The sequence below is a fragment of the Camellia sinensis genome, chromosome 6, assembly GCF_055761805.1.
Source record: "Camellia sinensis isolate YWXY chromosome 6, ASM5576180v1, whole genome shotgun sequence".
NCBI lineage: Eukaryota > Viridiplantae > Streptophyta > Magnoliopsida > Ericales > Theaceae > Camellia > Camellia sinensis.
Window position 1 is genome coordinate 98,242,272 of NC_138966.1, and position 18,209 is coordinate 98,260,480.

Sequence of the window (18,209 nt, forward strand, 5' to 3'; positions counted from 1 at the left end):
AGAAATGAACAAGATTATTCCTATGTTTATTATTACTTGGTGTCTCTATAGCAACATGGAGAATGTAAGGGGAAATGATACAAGCGAATCTTCTGAGGCCCGAATGAACAGAATGGAACAGATGCTTGCGGCTTTGATTGAAGCCATGGCGCAGCAACTAAGACAACAACCTTTGCCTCATCCACCTTTGCCTCTGCCAGCGCTAGTTGAACCGGACAATAATGATATAATCAGTTTGACTAAAAAATTTATGAAAATGAAACCGTCGATCTTCTTGGGTGGCATTGAACCATTGAAGGCAAAAACTTGGCTGCTAGAAATGGAAAAGTTATTCGAAGTATTCCCTTGCTCTGCAACTCAGAAAGTACTTTTGGCTATCTATACCCTAAATGATGAAGTCCGGAGATGGTGGCTATTGGTTCAAAATAACAACGGGGACATGACGTGGGCACAATTCAATGAGATATTCTACAACAAGTACTTTCCCTAATGCTTCAGGGACCGAAAAGTTTTTGAATTCCAAGGAATTAAGCAAGGAAAGATATCCATAGCTGAGTACGAGGCTAAGTTCACCGAGTTGGTCAGATGTTCTCCTCACATAGTGGATATAGATTATAAGAAAGCACAAAAGTTCGAGGGAGGACTGGACTTGGAAATATTTGATTGAGTAGGTGTCCTAAAATAGCCTACTTATGTGGAAGTGCTTGCCAGGGCATTGATGGAAAAAACCATAATAGCAACTAAGAAACAAGTTACAACTCCAACGACAGAATAGAGAAGTAAGAGATCTGAATTCCATTTTAAGAAGGGTCAATCATTTTCGAAGAAGTAAGACATAGGATTTTCCAGTAGCTCTAGTCAAAGTAGCGGATCTGTTCCAAACTGCCTCGACTGCGAAAGGAAGCATAAAGGTGCATGTTACCGTGCATCAGGTGTGTGTTTTCGATGTGGCAAGGTTGGCCACATGGTTAGGGATTGCCTGATGAGATCCAATGAGGTTAACCGTCCTGTGGCATGTTCAGCCGGGTCTATTTCTACAGCAAGATCAAATGCAAGAACTAATGTCAGGGGTAACACTGGCAATGAAACGTTAAGGCAAGGGAGAGTGTTCGCATTAGTACCCGAAGATGTATAGAACACCAAGTTTGTGGCGTCAGGTATAATTTCCATTTGTGCCCAGAATGCATATGTATTGATAGATTCTGGTTCTACACACTCATTTGTGTCGCATGCCTTTTCTCAAAAACTAACTAGACCCTTAGAATCCATGAATCATTTATTGTCTGTATCTACGCCATCTAGGGGTTCTATGGTATATGCATATGTATATTCGGTACGTGCTGTTTTGATTGGTGATATGATATTATACGTTGATTTGCTGCCTTTGAGCATTGACCAGTTTGATTGCATCTTGGGTATGGATTGGTTAACAAAGTATTGTGCATCTATTGACTATGTAAATAAATCTGTTGTATTTCATCTACCTGGTATGCCTGAGTTTTTTTTCACTGGAAACGGAGTAGTCCCTCCCCCACACTTGATTTCGGCTATGAAAGCTATTAAATTGCTTAGGAATTGGTGTAGGGGCTACTTGTGTTGTGTATTGACTAAATCATCTGATGGTACTAATGTGGAAACTATTCTTGCTGTTTGTGAATTTCCCGATGTGTTTCCGAATGACTTGCCTGGAGACTTAGTTGATAGGGAAATTGAGTTCACTATTGAAGTGACACCAGGAACGCAACCAATTTCTAAGACTCTTTATAGATGTCAACCTCAGAACTAAAAGAATTGAAAACCCAACTTCAAGAACTGTTAGACAAGAAATTCATCCGCCCCAGCACCTCACCTTGGAAAGCTCCAGTATTGTTTGTCAAAAAGAAAGACGAGTCTTTGAGGTTGTGTATTAACTACCGTGAATTGAACAAAGTAACTGTGAAGAACAAATACCCTTTACCCCAAATAGATGACCTATTTGACCAACTATAGGACGCATAAGTTTTCTCCAAGATAAATCTTAGGTCTGGGTATCACCAATTAAAGGTCAAGGCAATTGGGAGACTTACCTTCCTCTGGCTGAATTTGTGTATAACAATAGCTATCATTCAAGCATTAGGATGGCTCCTTACGAAGCTTTGTATGGTAGAAAATGTTGATCTCCGATATGCTAGGCCGAGGTAGGTGATAGACTTTTCTTGGGACCAAAACTGGTACAAGAAACGACTGAAAATGTGAAATTGATTCAACAAAGATTGAAAACTGCACAAAGCCGCCAAAAGAGTTATGTTGATGTTCGAAGAAGAGATAGAGAATATGAAGTCGGGGATCACGTATTTATCAAAGTAACTCCAATGAAGGGCCAAACGTTATTTGGGGTGAAAGGTAAGTTGGCACCAAGATAGGTTGGGCCATGTGAAATTCTCGAAAAGATCAATTTAGTAACATACCGAGTAGCCTTACCTTCGGTGATGGAAAACATGCACAATGTTTTTCATGTCTCTATGCTTCAGGATTATTTGAGAGATCCACTACACGTGATTAAACGAATTCATGTGCTTCTAAAAAGATGATTATACGTACGAGAAGAGGCCAATGCAAATTGTTAATCGTCAAATCAAAAGATTGAGAAACAAGAAAATTCTGTTAGTGAAAGTTGATTGGCAGAATCACGGAGGAACCTATACAACTTCGGAGACAGAAGAAGACGTGATGAAAAGATACCTTGAACTGTTTCCTTTGGACCTGGTATTCTTCCAAAATGAAGGTAATTCGAGTTTGGATGACCAAACTCTTCAAGGGGGGAAGGCTATAACAAACCCGACCTCTGATTTCCGTTAATTCGTGGTTAAATAAGCTTAATCAGTAATTAAGAGAAATTCTGAATTAAATTGCATGTGTGTGTTGCAATATTATGCTTATATCTGTTTAGCGTAGAAAGATCTGTTCGTGTTTTCGTTTTGGTTTATGAATTGAAGGCCTTATCGACATCCGATTCAAAAATTGACTTGATTTATGTGATAATAAGGATTTATAGAATTTTATGATAGGTTCAATTGAAATTCGATTTGAAACAATTAAATTAGATTAATTAATGCCACTTTGCTTAGCTTAAGCCAAATTAATTAAATACCACTAAGTAGGCCTATATACGGCCACTTCCATCTCTCCTACACATTTTTGACACCCTCATTCCCTTATCTTTGAGCCCAATGTGTGTGTGCACGTGAGAGAGAGAGAGAGAGAGAGAAGTTGGATCTCAACTAGAGAATTGAAGAATTGGGCAAGAATTTACTAGAATTGAAGGCTTTGGACTTAGAAACTCAAAATTAAGTTTCTAGCTCTCATCTTAACAAGCCTACGTAAGGAATCTAACCCTTAGTTGTGTAATTGAGTTAGTTTTTGTAAGAAATCAAGTTAAGGAGGTGGACTAACATGAGAATGAGATAGGATTAAAGAATTGTAACTCAAATCATACATGAATGTCCACATCATGAAGTTTTGAAGTTGTTTTCATAAGAATTCTCACATGCATGTTCATATTTTGGTTGTAGTCTAAGAATTCACCATGTTTTTTAGTAGAATATCTCATTTGATCATGTTTTGGGAAGCTATGAACTCAAATGAATACATGCATGACATGTTCATATCATGTTCTTACATTTCAAGTTGAATGTTGCACAATTGACATACTTTTGGGCCTTGATTTCATGAAAGGATCTTTACACCTTCATATTTTACACGTTTACGCATGTTATCTTAAGTTTTGGTCCCCAAAAGGATGTGAATTTGGAGCTGAGAAGAGCAATCTGGAAATTCCAGATTTTGCCTTTTCGCTCGAGCAACGGATTATCCGCTTAAGCGACCACTCTATGATCTTGTACTTCCGCTCGAGCGACCTGAAGTCTGCTCAAGCATGAAATGCATACTCCCAGAAGTTCCATGTTTTTGCAGACCGCTCAAGTGGCAAAAGTTGTGCTCGAGCAAGGGCATGAGTCTCACGCTCAAGTGATCGTCGAGCATGAAAATCACATAACCAATCCTTTTCCAAAGTTTGCAGACCGCTCTAGTGAGGGAAATTGCGCTCGAGCGGCTCCTCATATGTTTTCATGTCCGCTCGAGCGTGGGAAGTTGCGCTTGAGCGGGGACCCCTGTTTTCAGCATTTTGACCAAGTGTTTTCAAGTGCATTTTGGCATCCTCATTGCATCTTAGGCATTCCTAAGCCAAAATTAAGACATCATAATGAGGATAAGAAGTAAAAAGACACCAAGATAAGAAAGAATTAAGAAATGTTTTCGGGTGTGTAATTCAATATGTGTTCATTTTGTAACTGTGTAGGTCACGCGCCACAAGACGTCTAATTTGCCCATTCTGTCTATTTGCCTTGAAGCCATCTATTAATAGTGAGTAATAACCTTGTAAAGCTATGTTTACTTATAAGTATTTTCTGACTGATATGATGTGAACTGTTCTCTGAAATACTATTTGTAAATCATGAATGAATACCCATTTTCCTGAAATGTATTTGTCGCATCCATAGTTCGCCTGGCCCTCGCCCGGAGGTAAAAATACGTGGTTGATATATATGTGGCCCTCGCCCAGGAGTAACAATACTGTGGCTTATGTTCACGTGGCCCTCGCCCAGGGGTAATAATGCCGTGGCTTATGCTCACATGACCCTTATCCGGGGATAACAATACCGAGGCCTATATTCACGTAGCCCTTGCCTAGGGGTAACAATACCATGGCTACTTGTGCACAAGATATGGGACTTTGTGGTCGTCGGTACCGATTATACAAGTGAGTCTCAGGACTAAGTTGATGTGATAGCTAATGGATGTACCACTTATAACTGTTATGATTTCCGGATAAGTACGTGAACCTGAATCTGTTTCTGATTTGAAATTTGAATATGCATAAGAATCTGTTTCAGTTATGAACTCTGTTTTCTAACTCTGAGATGGATATCATTCATTGAACTCTTTATCTTGTTATTATTCATTGGGCTTCTGCTCACTCTAGTGTTTATGTATCTAGGTGATCGGGTGCATGACCAGGCTCAAAGTTGATGCCTTGAAATCCCGTTTTGTCAGCCGCCCTTTGCGCCTCCCGTGGAGGTTCCGGATTAAGTCAAGCCATGTGGTCATGTCTTTTTGAACGTTCAAGACTTTGTCTTCTCTTGTTTAATGAACAGTTTGCTTTTGGTTATCTGTACATGGGGTGACATACAATTACTATATCCGGATGACGTCATGTGTACGCTTATAAAGTTTAAAATTATTTTGTCCCGTGTATGTCTGCACAACTCAATGGACGCCGTATTTTGTATATTTGCTTCTGCAACCCCTTGATTATATGTTACTCTATTCAGAGTCCTTTGGTAATCTAAGGATTACTGACCGGTTACGATGCTAAACCTATAGGGGTGGATTTGGGCCGTGACAACTTGGTTGGTCTAAAGTTTTAAAGTTACTCTTACTGATGGTAACCCTTTGTAATTGTTTATTCAATTAATCAATTGCAATTTCTGTCCAGCCTCCTCGTCTCATTCTGTTACGAATTCAAGTTAAAAATATTGATTTATCTTTTTAACACAACACAATAAAGTTCTCTTCATTGTGGCTAAGAGAAGTTAACGCAGTTGTCTGACAAAATTTACATTTATTTTCTGTCAAGACTTTTCAGATCTTTCCAGGATTGCATTAATTACACTTCTAACCGTCAAAGTGTCAAAATAGCCAATAGGTTCAAATAAGACCCAAAATAAAGAAGTACTGAAAATAGTAAATCCTAATCCCATGGTTCACTCAATCCGTAACTAATTAGATGGATTCAAATTGATTTTTTTTAATCTGTTTAAGTTCGGACGGATGACGGATGTGAGATTACCCGACCAAACTCGATCCATGAACACTCATAGGAATCATTACTAAAAAAAAAAAAAAAAACAAAGAAAATTTTAGTTAGTTGTGTGTGTATGTCACTACAAGAATTAACACTTTTGGCAACAAAAAAATTGGTCGCTAAAAGCCCATTTTTAGTCGACAAAAGTTATCTGCGACCAATTTTTTTGGTCGCTACTTTGGTCGCCAATTGAGGGTCGGCAAAAATAATTCACGACCAAAATTTTGGTTGGTCGGAAAAAGTTGGATTTGCCGACTAAATTTTTGGTCGCTAAATATATCATTACTGCGACTAATCCATTTTGTCGCTAAAACATTTTGGTCGCGAAAAGTCACCTTTTGCCGACCAAATATCTTAGTCGCCAATTGTCACATTCCACGACCAACCTCTTTTTGGTCGCCAATTGTGACATTTTACGACAAAAAATTTTGGTCGCCAATTGTGACGTTCTGCGACCTCTTAGTTTGGTCGCCAATTGTCACATTTCACGACCAAAATTTTTGGTCGCCAATTGTGACATTCTGCGACCTCTTAGTTTGGTCGCCAATTGTCACATTTCACGACCAAAATTTTTGGTCACCAATTATAACGTTCTGCGACCAAAATTTTTGGTGGCCAATTGCGACATTCTACGACCTCTTAATTTGGTCGCCAATTGTCACATTCTATGAGCAAAATAATTAGTCGCCAATCGTCACATACCACGACCAAACATGTTTGTCGCCAAAAGAAATGTTTGCGCAACTAAAACTTTAGTCAGCAATAGACCTATTCGCGATCAAATCCTTTGGTTGCCAAAATTAATAATTTTGACGACTAATTATTTAGTCGCCAAATGTGCTTTGTGATACACCAACTACTTTATTTAGTCGGCAAAAGTATAACTTATCTTTCTCAACTAATCAATTGGTCGCCAAAACTATAAAAACAAAACCAAATTTTGGTCTCCAACATCCAACAAAATAAACCTGTAATTTATAATAATCCATCCAATTTATTCAATATAACCTGTAATTTGCAAAAATCATTCAAACCAACAAATAAATTGAATCATCAACATTCAACAAACTACATATATCAACCATTTCTGAACCTGTTTAATTAAAGTCAGCAACTATTATAAGTTTGCATCCACAAATAATTCCAAACTGCATATTTCATCTAGCATAAAAATTTAAAACATAAATTGTTATGTTTTAAATTTTTATCCATGTACATCAACCCAAAAATATAACTAGTTGTCTATCAAATATTTTCTATACACACTCATCCAAAAATATAACTAGTAATGTATCCAAAAATATAATTACTAGTCTGCCCTAATATTTTCTGTATACATCTATACAAAAATATATAATTCTTCCAAAAATGCAAAAAGTACCAATTTGTCTTGTACAATTTAGCTTTGTGCACAAGTTCATCCATCTGTACCATAGAAAAAGAGAAATAATGTCAGATAAAATTGGACAAATAATGAAAAATCTCCATGAAAAGCAAAGGTCACATTAGCAAATTCAACGACTATCATTATCGAATTGTAAATAAAACAATAGCATTCTTATGCGTATAGAATAAATTGGATCAGCCACCATTCCAGATCAAATATAGTGTCACACAGCAGAAACCAACATGGCAACTGAAATTTATCCATATTGTCAATAACTCCTAGAAATCCTCAATGAACCTTTCATGTGAATTAAATTTCAATCCAGAACCAACCACAATCAGTACCCCAACTGTGTGTGCTGCTATGTGATACAATCGCTTTGCAGAAGCCTTCTGATGAAACTAGTATTGCCAAGGCTTCTAAAGGCTCCTGATCTGTCATGTTGTGATGAAATAAGTGTTACATTGCTGCCACAATGTTACACAGCAACATACAGACCACCAAAGGAAAAGAAAGAAGAAAAAAGAAGTATCTATATTGTTTAATCTATATATCTAGATTGATAAATAATGAATGAATGGATGATGAACATGTTTCATTACACGGCAATATCGGAGTAAAGGCAAAGGGAGGATGCCAATGCCGGAAGATCGGATAGGGGGTGTGGCACTTGACTACCCAGAATATAATTCGATTGACTAACCCAACCAATTCACTCATCAAAGGGCTATTTGGTAGTCTACTTTTAAAACGGAACTTTTTATACGTGGAAAAAAGTTAAGTTTGTGACTATTGGGTAGTTTTGTTTCTAATCGTTTTTATTTAAAGATAAGTATTAGAAAAAGCAAATACTAATATATTATATTATATTTATCATGCATGTATTGATCAGTGATATAAAAAAATGTTTAAAACAAAAAATAATTTATAGCAGCTCTCTAATAAATTTGATACATCGATGATTAATATAAATACAAACTATTAATTGGTGTTGATAGTCACCACCATATAAAGTTGACTATTAATTTGTATTCTTTCTTCTGTAACGATGCCATTTAACATCACCACCTGAAGATCATATTCCATCAAAATAAATACAAACCCTAAAATTTTCATACAACAGAATGGATGGTGTTCTCAGTACTATATTATCTTGAATAAGGCCCACAATCCATGATATATGATTTGTAATGTATTTTTGGGAGAGTTTCTAATGTGTAGCATTATAAATTTAGAAATTAGGCAATATTTAAAAATCAAGAAGTTTATCAATTTCACTACAGAAAGTGTGCACTTTTGCAGTTTCTTAAACATTGTAATTTCAGAAATTGTGAAATTCGACATTTTTTCGAACAAAAATTGTGAAAATTTCTAATTTCACAATATAGACCACCAGTTTGCTCAAAAAACAAGCATCCAGACAGATCAGGATGACCATCAAGACAGATCAGGATGATTGACAGATCAGGAAAAAGCCAGACAGAGCTGGAGCACACACTGAAGCCAGAGAGATCCATCTGCTACCCATCCAGACAGATTAGGATGATCTTTATGAAGCCAGACAGATCATGCAGACCACCAAAGGAAAAGAAAGAATAAAAAAGAAGAAATAAAGAGGGGCAAACCCACACTGCTGCCACAGTGTTACACAGCAACAGAGCACAATGCACCAATCTGCTGCTGATGAAGACAGCAGCCAACTAGCAAGATAGATAAAGAAGAGTATGACAAATTAAAGTGGTCGGCAATTGTGTAAATTCTTGTAGCGGATTAAAAGGATTAGAATAGCAAGATAGATAAAGAAGAAGAAAGGAATCGCTCATAAAACGAGGCATTCCACCTAGATTTCCGTAGGCATCACACCTAGGGTTAGATATCTGTTTTCGATAAATAAACCTAGGTTTTAAAATTGCTTCAAAAATTTTGAACTCAAGTTTAACTTCTTGTTTGGAAACTAAGAGTTTGACCCTTTAAACGTATCTAAAAACCAAATAAGACTCATAAATAAATAAATAAAATATTAAATAAAAAATTGAAAACCAACTAAGACTTACGATAAAAATAATAATAATAAAACAAACTGAAAACAAAGATGGAAAATGGAGAGCTTGAGAATTGTAACTTGATTTTATTTGGTTCACGTACTTACTATGAGGGTGATGAATAAAAAATATTAAGCAACCAAATGATATGGATCCAAATGATAGTTGACTTCTAGTCCATTCATGGTCTAGATCAATGATCTTATGAAATCCAATTAAACAATATTGCAAGGCCATGATGAATGAGATGGTCTTTAGTGCACCAGCCCAGGATGTGCTGCTAGTTCCAACAACAATAAAAAAAAAGAAGATCTCATCAAAAATTAAAATTAAATCCACGAAGGACATGCGCAATCACAGGTTGTCAAGACTGTGTTTGCATAGGTTTGGAACATCGCATGGTGTATTTACACCAATGTTTGGACAAAACTGGCAATCCCTTTTTTCTTTCTTTCTTTCTTTCTTTCTTTCTTTCTTTTTTTGGTAAAAACTGGAAATCCCTTCAACACCATCCATGTGAGTAATTAAGCCTAATGGTGCATCAAATTAGTTCCAGGCATTTCAATATCCAAAAATAAAATGCTACAACTATTCAAGAGACTCTCAGATGACAAACACTGATTAGAGACAGAATATCTATACTGGCTTTATAATGCACTATGGCCTTTAATTTTTGGTGTGGCACAAAGAGGTTGGCAACTTAGTTCCATAAAAACAATAGTACCTTTGGGCCTCAAAATAACGTGCCTTGGGAAAGCTTACTTTGAATTATATATGTACACACAGATTATATAAGCAGAATATAAGCAAAAAGAAGGAAAGAAAGCTATACAAATTACTTACTAGGATTAAGCGAAATAGCTGATATTATGGGGCCATAAACACCTCTCCTAGGAATATGTGTAGTCCCTTTGCCAGCCCAAAAAAATCGGATTTCCAAAATATTATCTGTCACGCTGGTATTGAATTGTTCTATCACTGGCTTTAGAGCCCCACCAGCCACACCTTCAATATTGAAATCCTTCCTAACTAATTGTCCCTAAGACAAAAAGAAAATTGATTAAGCATTCCTTATAACTTTAATAAAAAAAAACAAAAATTAAAAAAAAAAAGGTATATGTTTACGGACATGACAAAATTACCTGAATATAAATATCAAATATTTGCTTCCCAAGACTGCTATATGAAAGAAGTCTAAATATTGCTTACTATTTTCATCTCACAATTACATTATATACAACTTTATAAATCTGTAACTAATCATCTAACAACCTAACTAATCTAACTAACTACTCTATAACAAACTAACTGCATACAATACAACAAACTAACTGTATACAATACAAGGGAATTGTTAACATGTTACACAGCTCATGGTGTGTGATATATCTTCAGCTTTCGTGAACTACTACTCTGGCCCTTCTTGTGCACTGTGTGCTCAACTATCTGGTATAGTAGCTGTAACCGTGGACTGTTGGGACTGCTGTGGTAAGTGGTGCTGTGTTGAATCTTTATCAGCCCCCCTCAAGCTGAATGGGGCAGCAGTCACCAGAAGCTTGGATTGCAGATAAAGGAAGCGAGAGATTTAGTAAAAATATCAGCGATCTGCTCAGAGGAAGGAACATAGCGAATTTGAAGTTGCTTTTGAAGAACTTTTTCCCGAACAAAATGATAATCGATTTCAATATGTTTGGTCCGGGCATGGAAAACAGGATTAGAAACAAGGGAAATGGCAGACAGATTATCACACCAATGAGTAGGAATGGTGGAAGAAGACAAGAACATTTCAGCAAGAAGCATTTGAACCCAAGAAGCTTCAGCTGTAGCATGGGCCAAAGCTCTGTACTCTGCCTCAGTGGAAGACCTAGCAATAGTAGGTTGTTTCTTGGCTTGCCAAGAAATGAGGTGAGAACCCAAAAAAACACAAAACCTAGAAATAGATCTGCGGTCAGAGGGATCACCAGCCCAGTCGGCATTAGAGAAGATATGCAGATCAAAAGAACCATGACTGAAATTAATACCAAAGTGTAGAGTACCCGTAAGATATCTGAGGATCCGTTTGACTGCTACAAAATCGGTGACAGTAGGCAGATGCATATGTTGACAAGCCATGTTAACAGCAATGGAAAGATCAGGGTGAGTAAGAGTGAGGTATTGAAGAGCTCCCACATTGCTTCTATAGAGAGAAGGATTATGAAAGGGCAAGGAATCATCAGCAGAAGAAGAGAAGAAAGGTTTGAGAGACAAAGGAGAAGAGTAAGACTTGCATTCAGCAAGACCAGCTTTGAGTAAAATATCAGCGGCATATTTTTGTCGGGACAAAAACAAACCAGTAGGAGTGTGATGGACAGCAATACCTAGAAAGTAACTAACCAGACCAAGATCCTTAAGAGCAAAAACTGAATTCATATGAGAGATGAGAGATTGAATATGAGAAGAGGAGTTGCCAGTAATTAAAATGTCATCAACATAGACAAGAAGATAAGTAATTGAGGAAGCAGTTTTCTGAATGAACAAAGAATGATCACATTGACTATGAACAAATCCTGTGGAAATAAGATAGGAAGAAAAAGCTGTGTACCAAGCCCGAGGAGCTTGTTTAAGCCCATAGAGAGACTTGTTTAGTTTACAAACAAAGGAAGGTTGATTAGGACAAACAAAACCAGGAGGTTGATGCATAAAAACATCTTCATCAAGAGTACCATGCAAGAAGGCATTTGAGATATCTAACTGTCGAATAGACCAGTTAAAGTGAAGAGCTAAACAAAATAAAATCCGAACAGTAGGTTGTTTAGCAACTGGAGAAAAGGTATCATGAAAATCAACACCTTCTTCTTGCAAGTAACCTTTAGCAACCAATCGGGCCTTGTACCTAGCAATAGTACCATCAGAATGTTTCTTAATTCGAAATACTGATTTACAACCAATAACATGGGTGGCAGTAGAAGGTGGAACTAGAGTCCAAGTATGCTGATTTTAAAGAGCTTGAAACTCAGTCTGCATAGCTGCCAACCAATGAGGAGACTGAAGAGCTTCTTTATAGGAGGTAGGTTCAATAAGAGATGGAGAAACAGAAGCTGATAAACACAGAGAAGAGGTAGCTTTGGACCGAGTAAGCATAGGATGAGTATTAGCGGAAGAATGAGAAGGATGAGGAAGAATAGGTATTGTTAGTTGAATACCAGGATGAGCAACCAAGGAAGGACATGAAGATGAAGAAGAAGTTGATGAGGAATGTGCAGAAGAGATAGGTAATGGAGAAGGAGAAGAAGGAGAGGGAGAAGAAAGAGGAGCAACAGTTGGAGAAGGCCAAAAGAAAGACTGAAGAGTAGACAAAGAAGGAGAAGATGAGGAAGAAGAAGAAACTGTAGCAAAGGGAAATTGAGTTTCATCAAAGATTACATGCCTAGAGACATATACTCGACCAGTAGCAGGATCCAAGCACCTATACCCCTTCATGGAAGAATGATAACCAATGAAGACACAAGGAAAAGATCGAGGCTCAAATTTGTGAGAGGTATATGGGCGAAGCCAGGGATAACAACAACACGCAAACACTCTCAGAAAATCATAGTCAGGTTGGACACTGAATAACACCTGAACAGGACTAAGATAAGAAGATTGAGACATAGGCAACCTATTAATGAGGTAAGCAGCAATAGAGATTGCTTCAAACCACAATTTGAGAGGTAAAGAGGAATGATGCAAGAGAGTTATAGCGGCTTCAATAATATGACGATGTTTTCTTTCAGCTAATCCATTTTGAGATGGAGTATGAGGGCAAGAGAATTGATGAACAAGACCATTTGCAGTGAAAAATTTGTGAAATTTATGAGTAGAATATTCACCACCACCATCGGATCGAAAAATCTTAAGAGAGGTTGAGAATTGTTTTTCCACAAACAGCTTAAACTCCAAGAACTTAGTAAAGACCTCACTCTTGTAATGTAAAGGGAACAACCAAGTAAAGCCACTGAAATCATCAATAAAAAGAACATAGTAACTATATTGAGATTCATCTTGAGTAAACGGGCCCCAAACATCACTATGGATGAGGGCAAGAGGTTGATTAACAACAGAAAAAGACAAGGTAAAAGGCAAACGATGACTTTTAGCCACACAACAGTGAGAACAAAGTCCAGTATTATCCTTATTACAAACAATAGGAACAGACTTACCTATAGTATTGAACGTAGCAGTGGATGGATGACCTAATCGCTTATGCCCCAAGGTAGAAGAGATGGTTTGAGAAACATAAGCCTTTGGAGGAGTGGAAAACTGGTAAAGACCATGAGAGTGAAAACCTCTAGAAAGCACTGCCTTCGAAGTTTTGTCCAGAACAACAAAGGAATTTTTATCAAAAGTGATGGTACAATTATTATCTTGAGTAAGCTGGTGAACAGAAATAAGATTGGAAGAAATTTGTGGAACATGAAGTAAATTGTTCAATTGAAAACGAAAGGTAGGAGTAGGAAGAATACCAGCTCCACTATGATGAATAGGAAGAGAATCTCCATTTCCTACCACAACCTGATCATGACCTTGATAGGGTTGATACAGCTGCATATGTTGCAAGTCATTACTGATGTGAGTGGTAGCAGCTGAATCAAGATACCAAGGAGAAGCCTCAGATGAAACAGAAGAAGAAGAACCAGGACCTGCAGCAGAGAAAGCACGAGGAGCTGTAGGAGACGGAGAAGAACCACCAAGATAGAGAGGAGGCAGAGGATAGCCTCCTTGAGTTGGTGAACTAGAAACAGAGCCATACGAAGGTGAATAAGCTGGTACATAAACTGGATTCAGAGCTGGTGTATAAGCTGGATTCATGCGGTTACGACATTCAAGAGCTGTGTGATTGTTTTTGCCACAAATTTGACAAACAAGACCTGAACCACGATGACCTCTGTAGTTAGAAAAATTCGTATATCGACCTCTGCCATGAAAACTGGAACGATTTCCTCTGTAAGTAGAAAAATTTGGTCGATAAGGACCTGACTGAAAATGTTGATGGTGTGAACCTTGAAAAGGCTGATATAGTGAAGCTAGGGTTTGAGATGTAGAAGAAATGCCTTGAACTGCAGAGAAAGCAATATTAGGAGAAGAATGTAGATTGATCTTCTCAATATGGATTGCCTCATAACACAACAAGGAGGACATTTCTTCCATTGTTACAACACTAGATCTGGCTCGAATAGCTATTTTGAATGAGCTATACTCATCAGGAAGACCATTCAAAACAAGAAGAATAAGATCTTCATCATCAATAGGTGTAGTGACAAGTGCAATTTGATCTGAAATTTCTTTGAACTGTTGCATATAGGCCTTCATAGTTTGAGATTTCTTTAAAAGTGATTGAAGTTTGTTCTTGAGTTGATGAATATGTGAGCATGATAAAGCAGTAAATCTCTTCTCCAAAGCAAGCCATACTTCATGACTATACTGTAGATGCAATACAGAAGAAAACACTGGTGGTGACAGGGTTGCAGTTAAACAACTCAGAAGATGTGCATCGACAAGCTTCCATTTGCTGAATTCTAGATTGGAGACTGAAATGTTCTGTGCATTCATTGTTATAGAAGAAGGACAAACAACCGATCCATCAAGATAACCAAAAAATTGTGTAGCTCTAAACAAATTCTGAACTTGACTTTTCCAAATTAGATAATTTGATGAGTCAAGTTTGACAGTGACTAACGAATTGAGATTAGAAAGAAGAAGAGAAAGATTTGGCATTGAAGATAACGCCATTGTTGAATGCTCGTTAAAGCTCTATCAGCTCTGATACCATGAGAGAAGTCTGAATATTACTTACTATTTTTATCTCACAATTACATTATATACAACTTTATAAATCTGTAACTAATCATCTAACAACCTAACTAATCTAACTAACTACTCTGTAACAAACTAACTGCATACAATACAACAAACTAACTGCATACAATACAAGGGAATTGTTAACATGTTACACAGCTCATGGTGTGTGATATATCTTCAGCTTTCGTGAACTGCTGCTCTGGCCCTTCTTGTGCACTGTGTGCTCAACTATCTGGTATAGTAGCTGCAACTGTGGACTGTTTGGACTGCTGTGGTAAGTGGTGCTGTGTTGAATCTTCATCACTATATGTATTGTCATTTGTAAAAAGTGTTTCAGCAAAGTGTAGACTAACTGTGTAATTCCCATTTTCTAAGCAGTAACGGAAGTAAGTAAGTGAAAGAGGCGAAATGTGTGCCGTACTATATAATTCAGAGATGTTTGTTGATGGAACAACTTCAGTAAAACGTGCATTCTGGTAATCGTTATCATCCATGAAGTCCCCAGTGCTACTGAAACCCCAATAACTATTTATACTATTAAAATATTTTGCCGCGCCACCGTCGACTTGTGCATCTCCTTCGTACAAAACCTTTTTATCATTTTCTTTCATAGTCAAATCATTTCCACCACAGTTAACATGTAACGAACATCCATGTTCCATAAAAAAAAAATATAGACAATACCATAACGCAATTTTAAATTACATTTAATAAAGACTCTGCAATAAGTGAAATATTGGTGGAAATGGCATAATATGCACTAGACACATTATGATTTTTTCTAAGAGACATTAATTATGAGATTAAGCTTTTGGTTAGGTTGGCTTTTAGTTTCCTACTAGGCTGTAGTATTATGGACAAACTTTTCAAATTCTTAATTTGTAATTTTTTATATATATATTTTTATTTTATATAATCTAAATGACTTATAGGGTCGAAATGAAAATAAAAGTAGTAATGTTAGAGAGCATATAAAATAGCACCAGCTTGATTCAAAAGTTCATGGAATTCACTTCTTTTTGGTAACAATATGCATCATAACAGGTCTGGTATCACCCAGGACATTTTCTTGCCAAAAGCTTGGAGGTTAGGTATACTATGTTCTCAAAATAAGCAGTTCTAAAACTATGCATTACAATACGAGGTTAATTTTTAATGATTTTTTAATAAGGACAAATGATGCAATCCACAATAGGAGCAAGGAAAACCAAAATTAAGGAAGTATTCATGTTTGGAAATTGCTTGGTTTCGAGCCGAATTCAATTGGGATCAATTGTAACCATCTAAATTATGTTTCTAGTCTTGATAGAGTCTTATTTATGTTTTTTGGGTTCAGAAGGCTGCTGGTCAATTTTAAGGTTCGGGGTATTTTGGTCAATTTCATATTTGCTTACATCGGTTGTCTTGTGGATCAAGTTATTTAATTGACTTTTATTTATGGGCTTTATTTGATCTTAGATTGGTTTTGAAAGCCTAAAGTTTAGTTATAATTTAACGGTGTTGATATTTTGGCACTGTTCGGCAACTTGGCTTTTTGGATAGCCAAAACATAAAACAAAATCACTAAAAAAGCCAATAAAAAAAAGGGTCAAACATCTTAGTAATTCATAGCTTTTCATACAACCAAAAATAATTATTCCCAAACACATTAAATTTTTTTGACCTCATAAAAAAGCCAAAAAATCAAAAAATCTCACTAAAATGGCCAATTCCCATATGAGGCCTTTATAAACTTTCATTTGAAGCCTCTTTCAAGTTTGTATAATGCAACCCTAACCCTAGGTGGAATGCATATAGAATCATGGTGTGATGCCTAGATTTCTTTTTGTTTTTTCTTTTCCAGTTTACTATTCACAAGCTCTATTCAAAGCTGGTGAACAGCCCCTGTTTTGATCTTCTTTTCCCCATTTTAATCAACCTTAAACCTAGGTCATCCTTAAAGTAATTGAAACCCTAAAATTCTTACTGATTTTCAGCTTTAAAACACAATAAAACCCACAGAAATTCAGTATTAAAATCATTATAGTGCTGTTCGACATCAAGAAAATAAAAATAGTTCACACTACTGATGCTTCAAAAGAACATACTTACATCTTGGGCAATTGAAATCCTTCATACATGGAAGAATTCTCTTTCTGTTATGGAATCAGCCAAACAACAATTAGAATAAATGTACACTAAGCAAGAAAATGACTACCCAAGTAGAAATCTCCTTCTACTTCAGTTGATAAAGTAGAAGCTAATTATGAAACTTTAGAAAATGAGGAAATAAAAAATAAATAAAGGAGCATCTTACAAGGGGTTCTCCTTCAGAGAGCTTTTAAACAAATTTATGTATAGATTCCAAATAAAATGAAAGATAAAGATAATTGTCAAAATTACAAAAATTGCCACTTAACTGGAAGTATATAGCAGGATTAAAGTAGAAAAATGTATTCTTACAAGTTCTCCTGACAAGCAGGCTGATCAGGACCTTGCCATGTAAGGTTATTGTAGGAAAAATCATTGTGGGACCCATCAAATAACGGTTTTACATAAATGCTTTAAATCCCAAACTAAAACTCAGTTGATCAAGCAACTCAACTTCAGTTTATGCAAGAATATAAATTGGGCATATAGCAATAATATATTTTATGCGAAATAAGGTGTTGCTACTAGAATGATGACCATTCATAAATTACAGAGGAGAAAATGAGAAGTTACAAAGATAAAAGTAGTACTTTCTAATTCAAGGCATGATCAGGAGGGGTTCAATAAAATAAATACTAGTCAGGTTGTTCTTCCCATTGCTGCGGTAAGATAATTAGTTTTCGGAAGTGATGTGACAAAAAATATTAACATTAAAAATATTTATTTATGAAACATAGCAAAGCGAGGAAATTTCCATGGTTAATGAAAAATGTGCTATTAAAGTATTGCAGCTGGTTAGCAATCAATTCAATAAGCACCAAAAAACAAAACTAGAGAATAATCTATAAGGAATCAGATAGAGAAGATTTAACCTTTCTTTTAACCACGAAGCCATTAAATAAGTAGGAAAAAGAATCAAGACAAAGTTCCC

At 36.4% G+C, this 18,209-nt stretch overlaps 1 protein-coding gene across 1 annotated transcript; it reads left to right on the top strand.

The window, feature by feature from the left end:
• The first annotated feature begins 1,267 nt into the window (after nucleotides 1-1,267).
• LOC145793435 (uncharacterized) lies at nucleotides 1,268-1,786 on the top strand. The gene has a single exon (XM_082876261.1). The coding sequence runs from the start codon at nucleotides 1,268-1,270 to the stop codon at nucleotides 1,784-1,786; it is 519 nt and encodes a 172-aa protein (XP_082732387.1).
• Nucleotides 1,787-18,209: the final 16,423 nt, after the last annotated feature.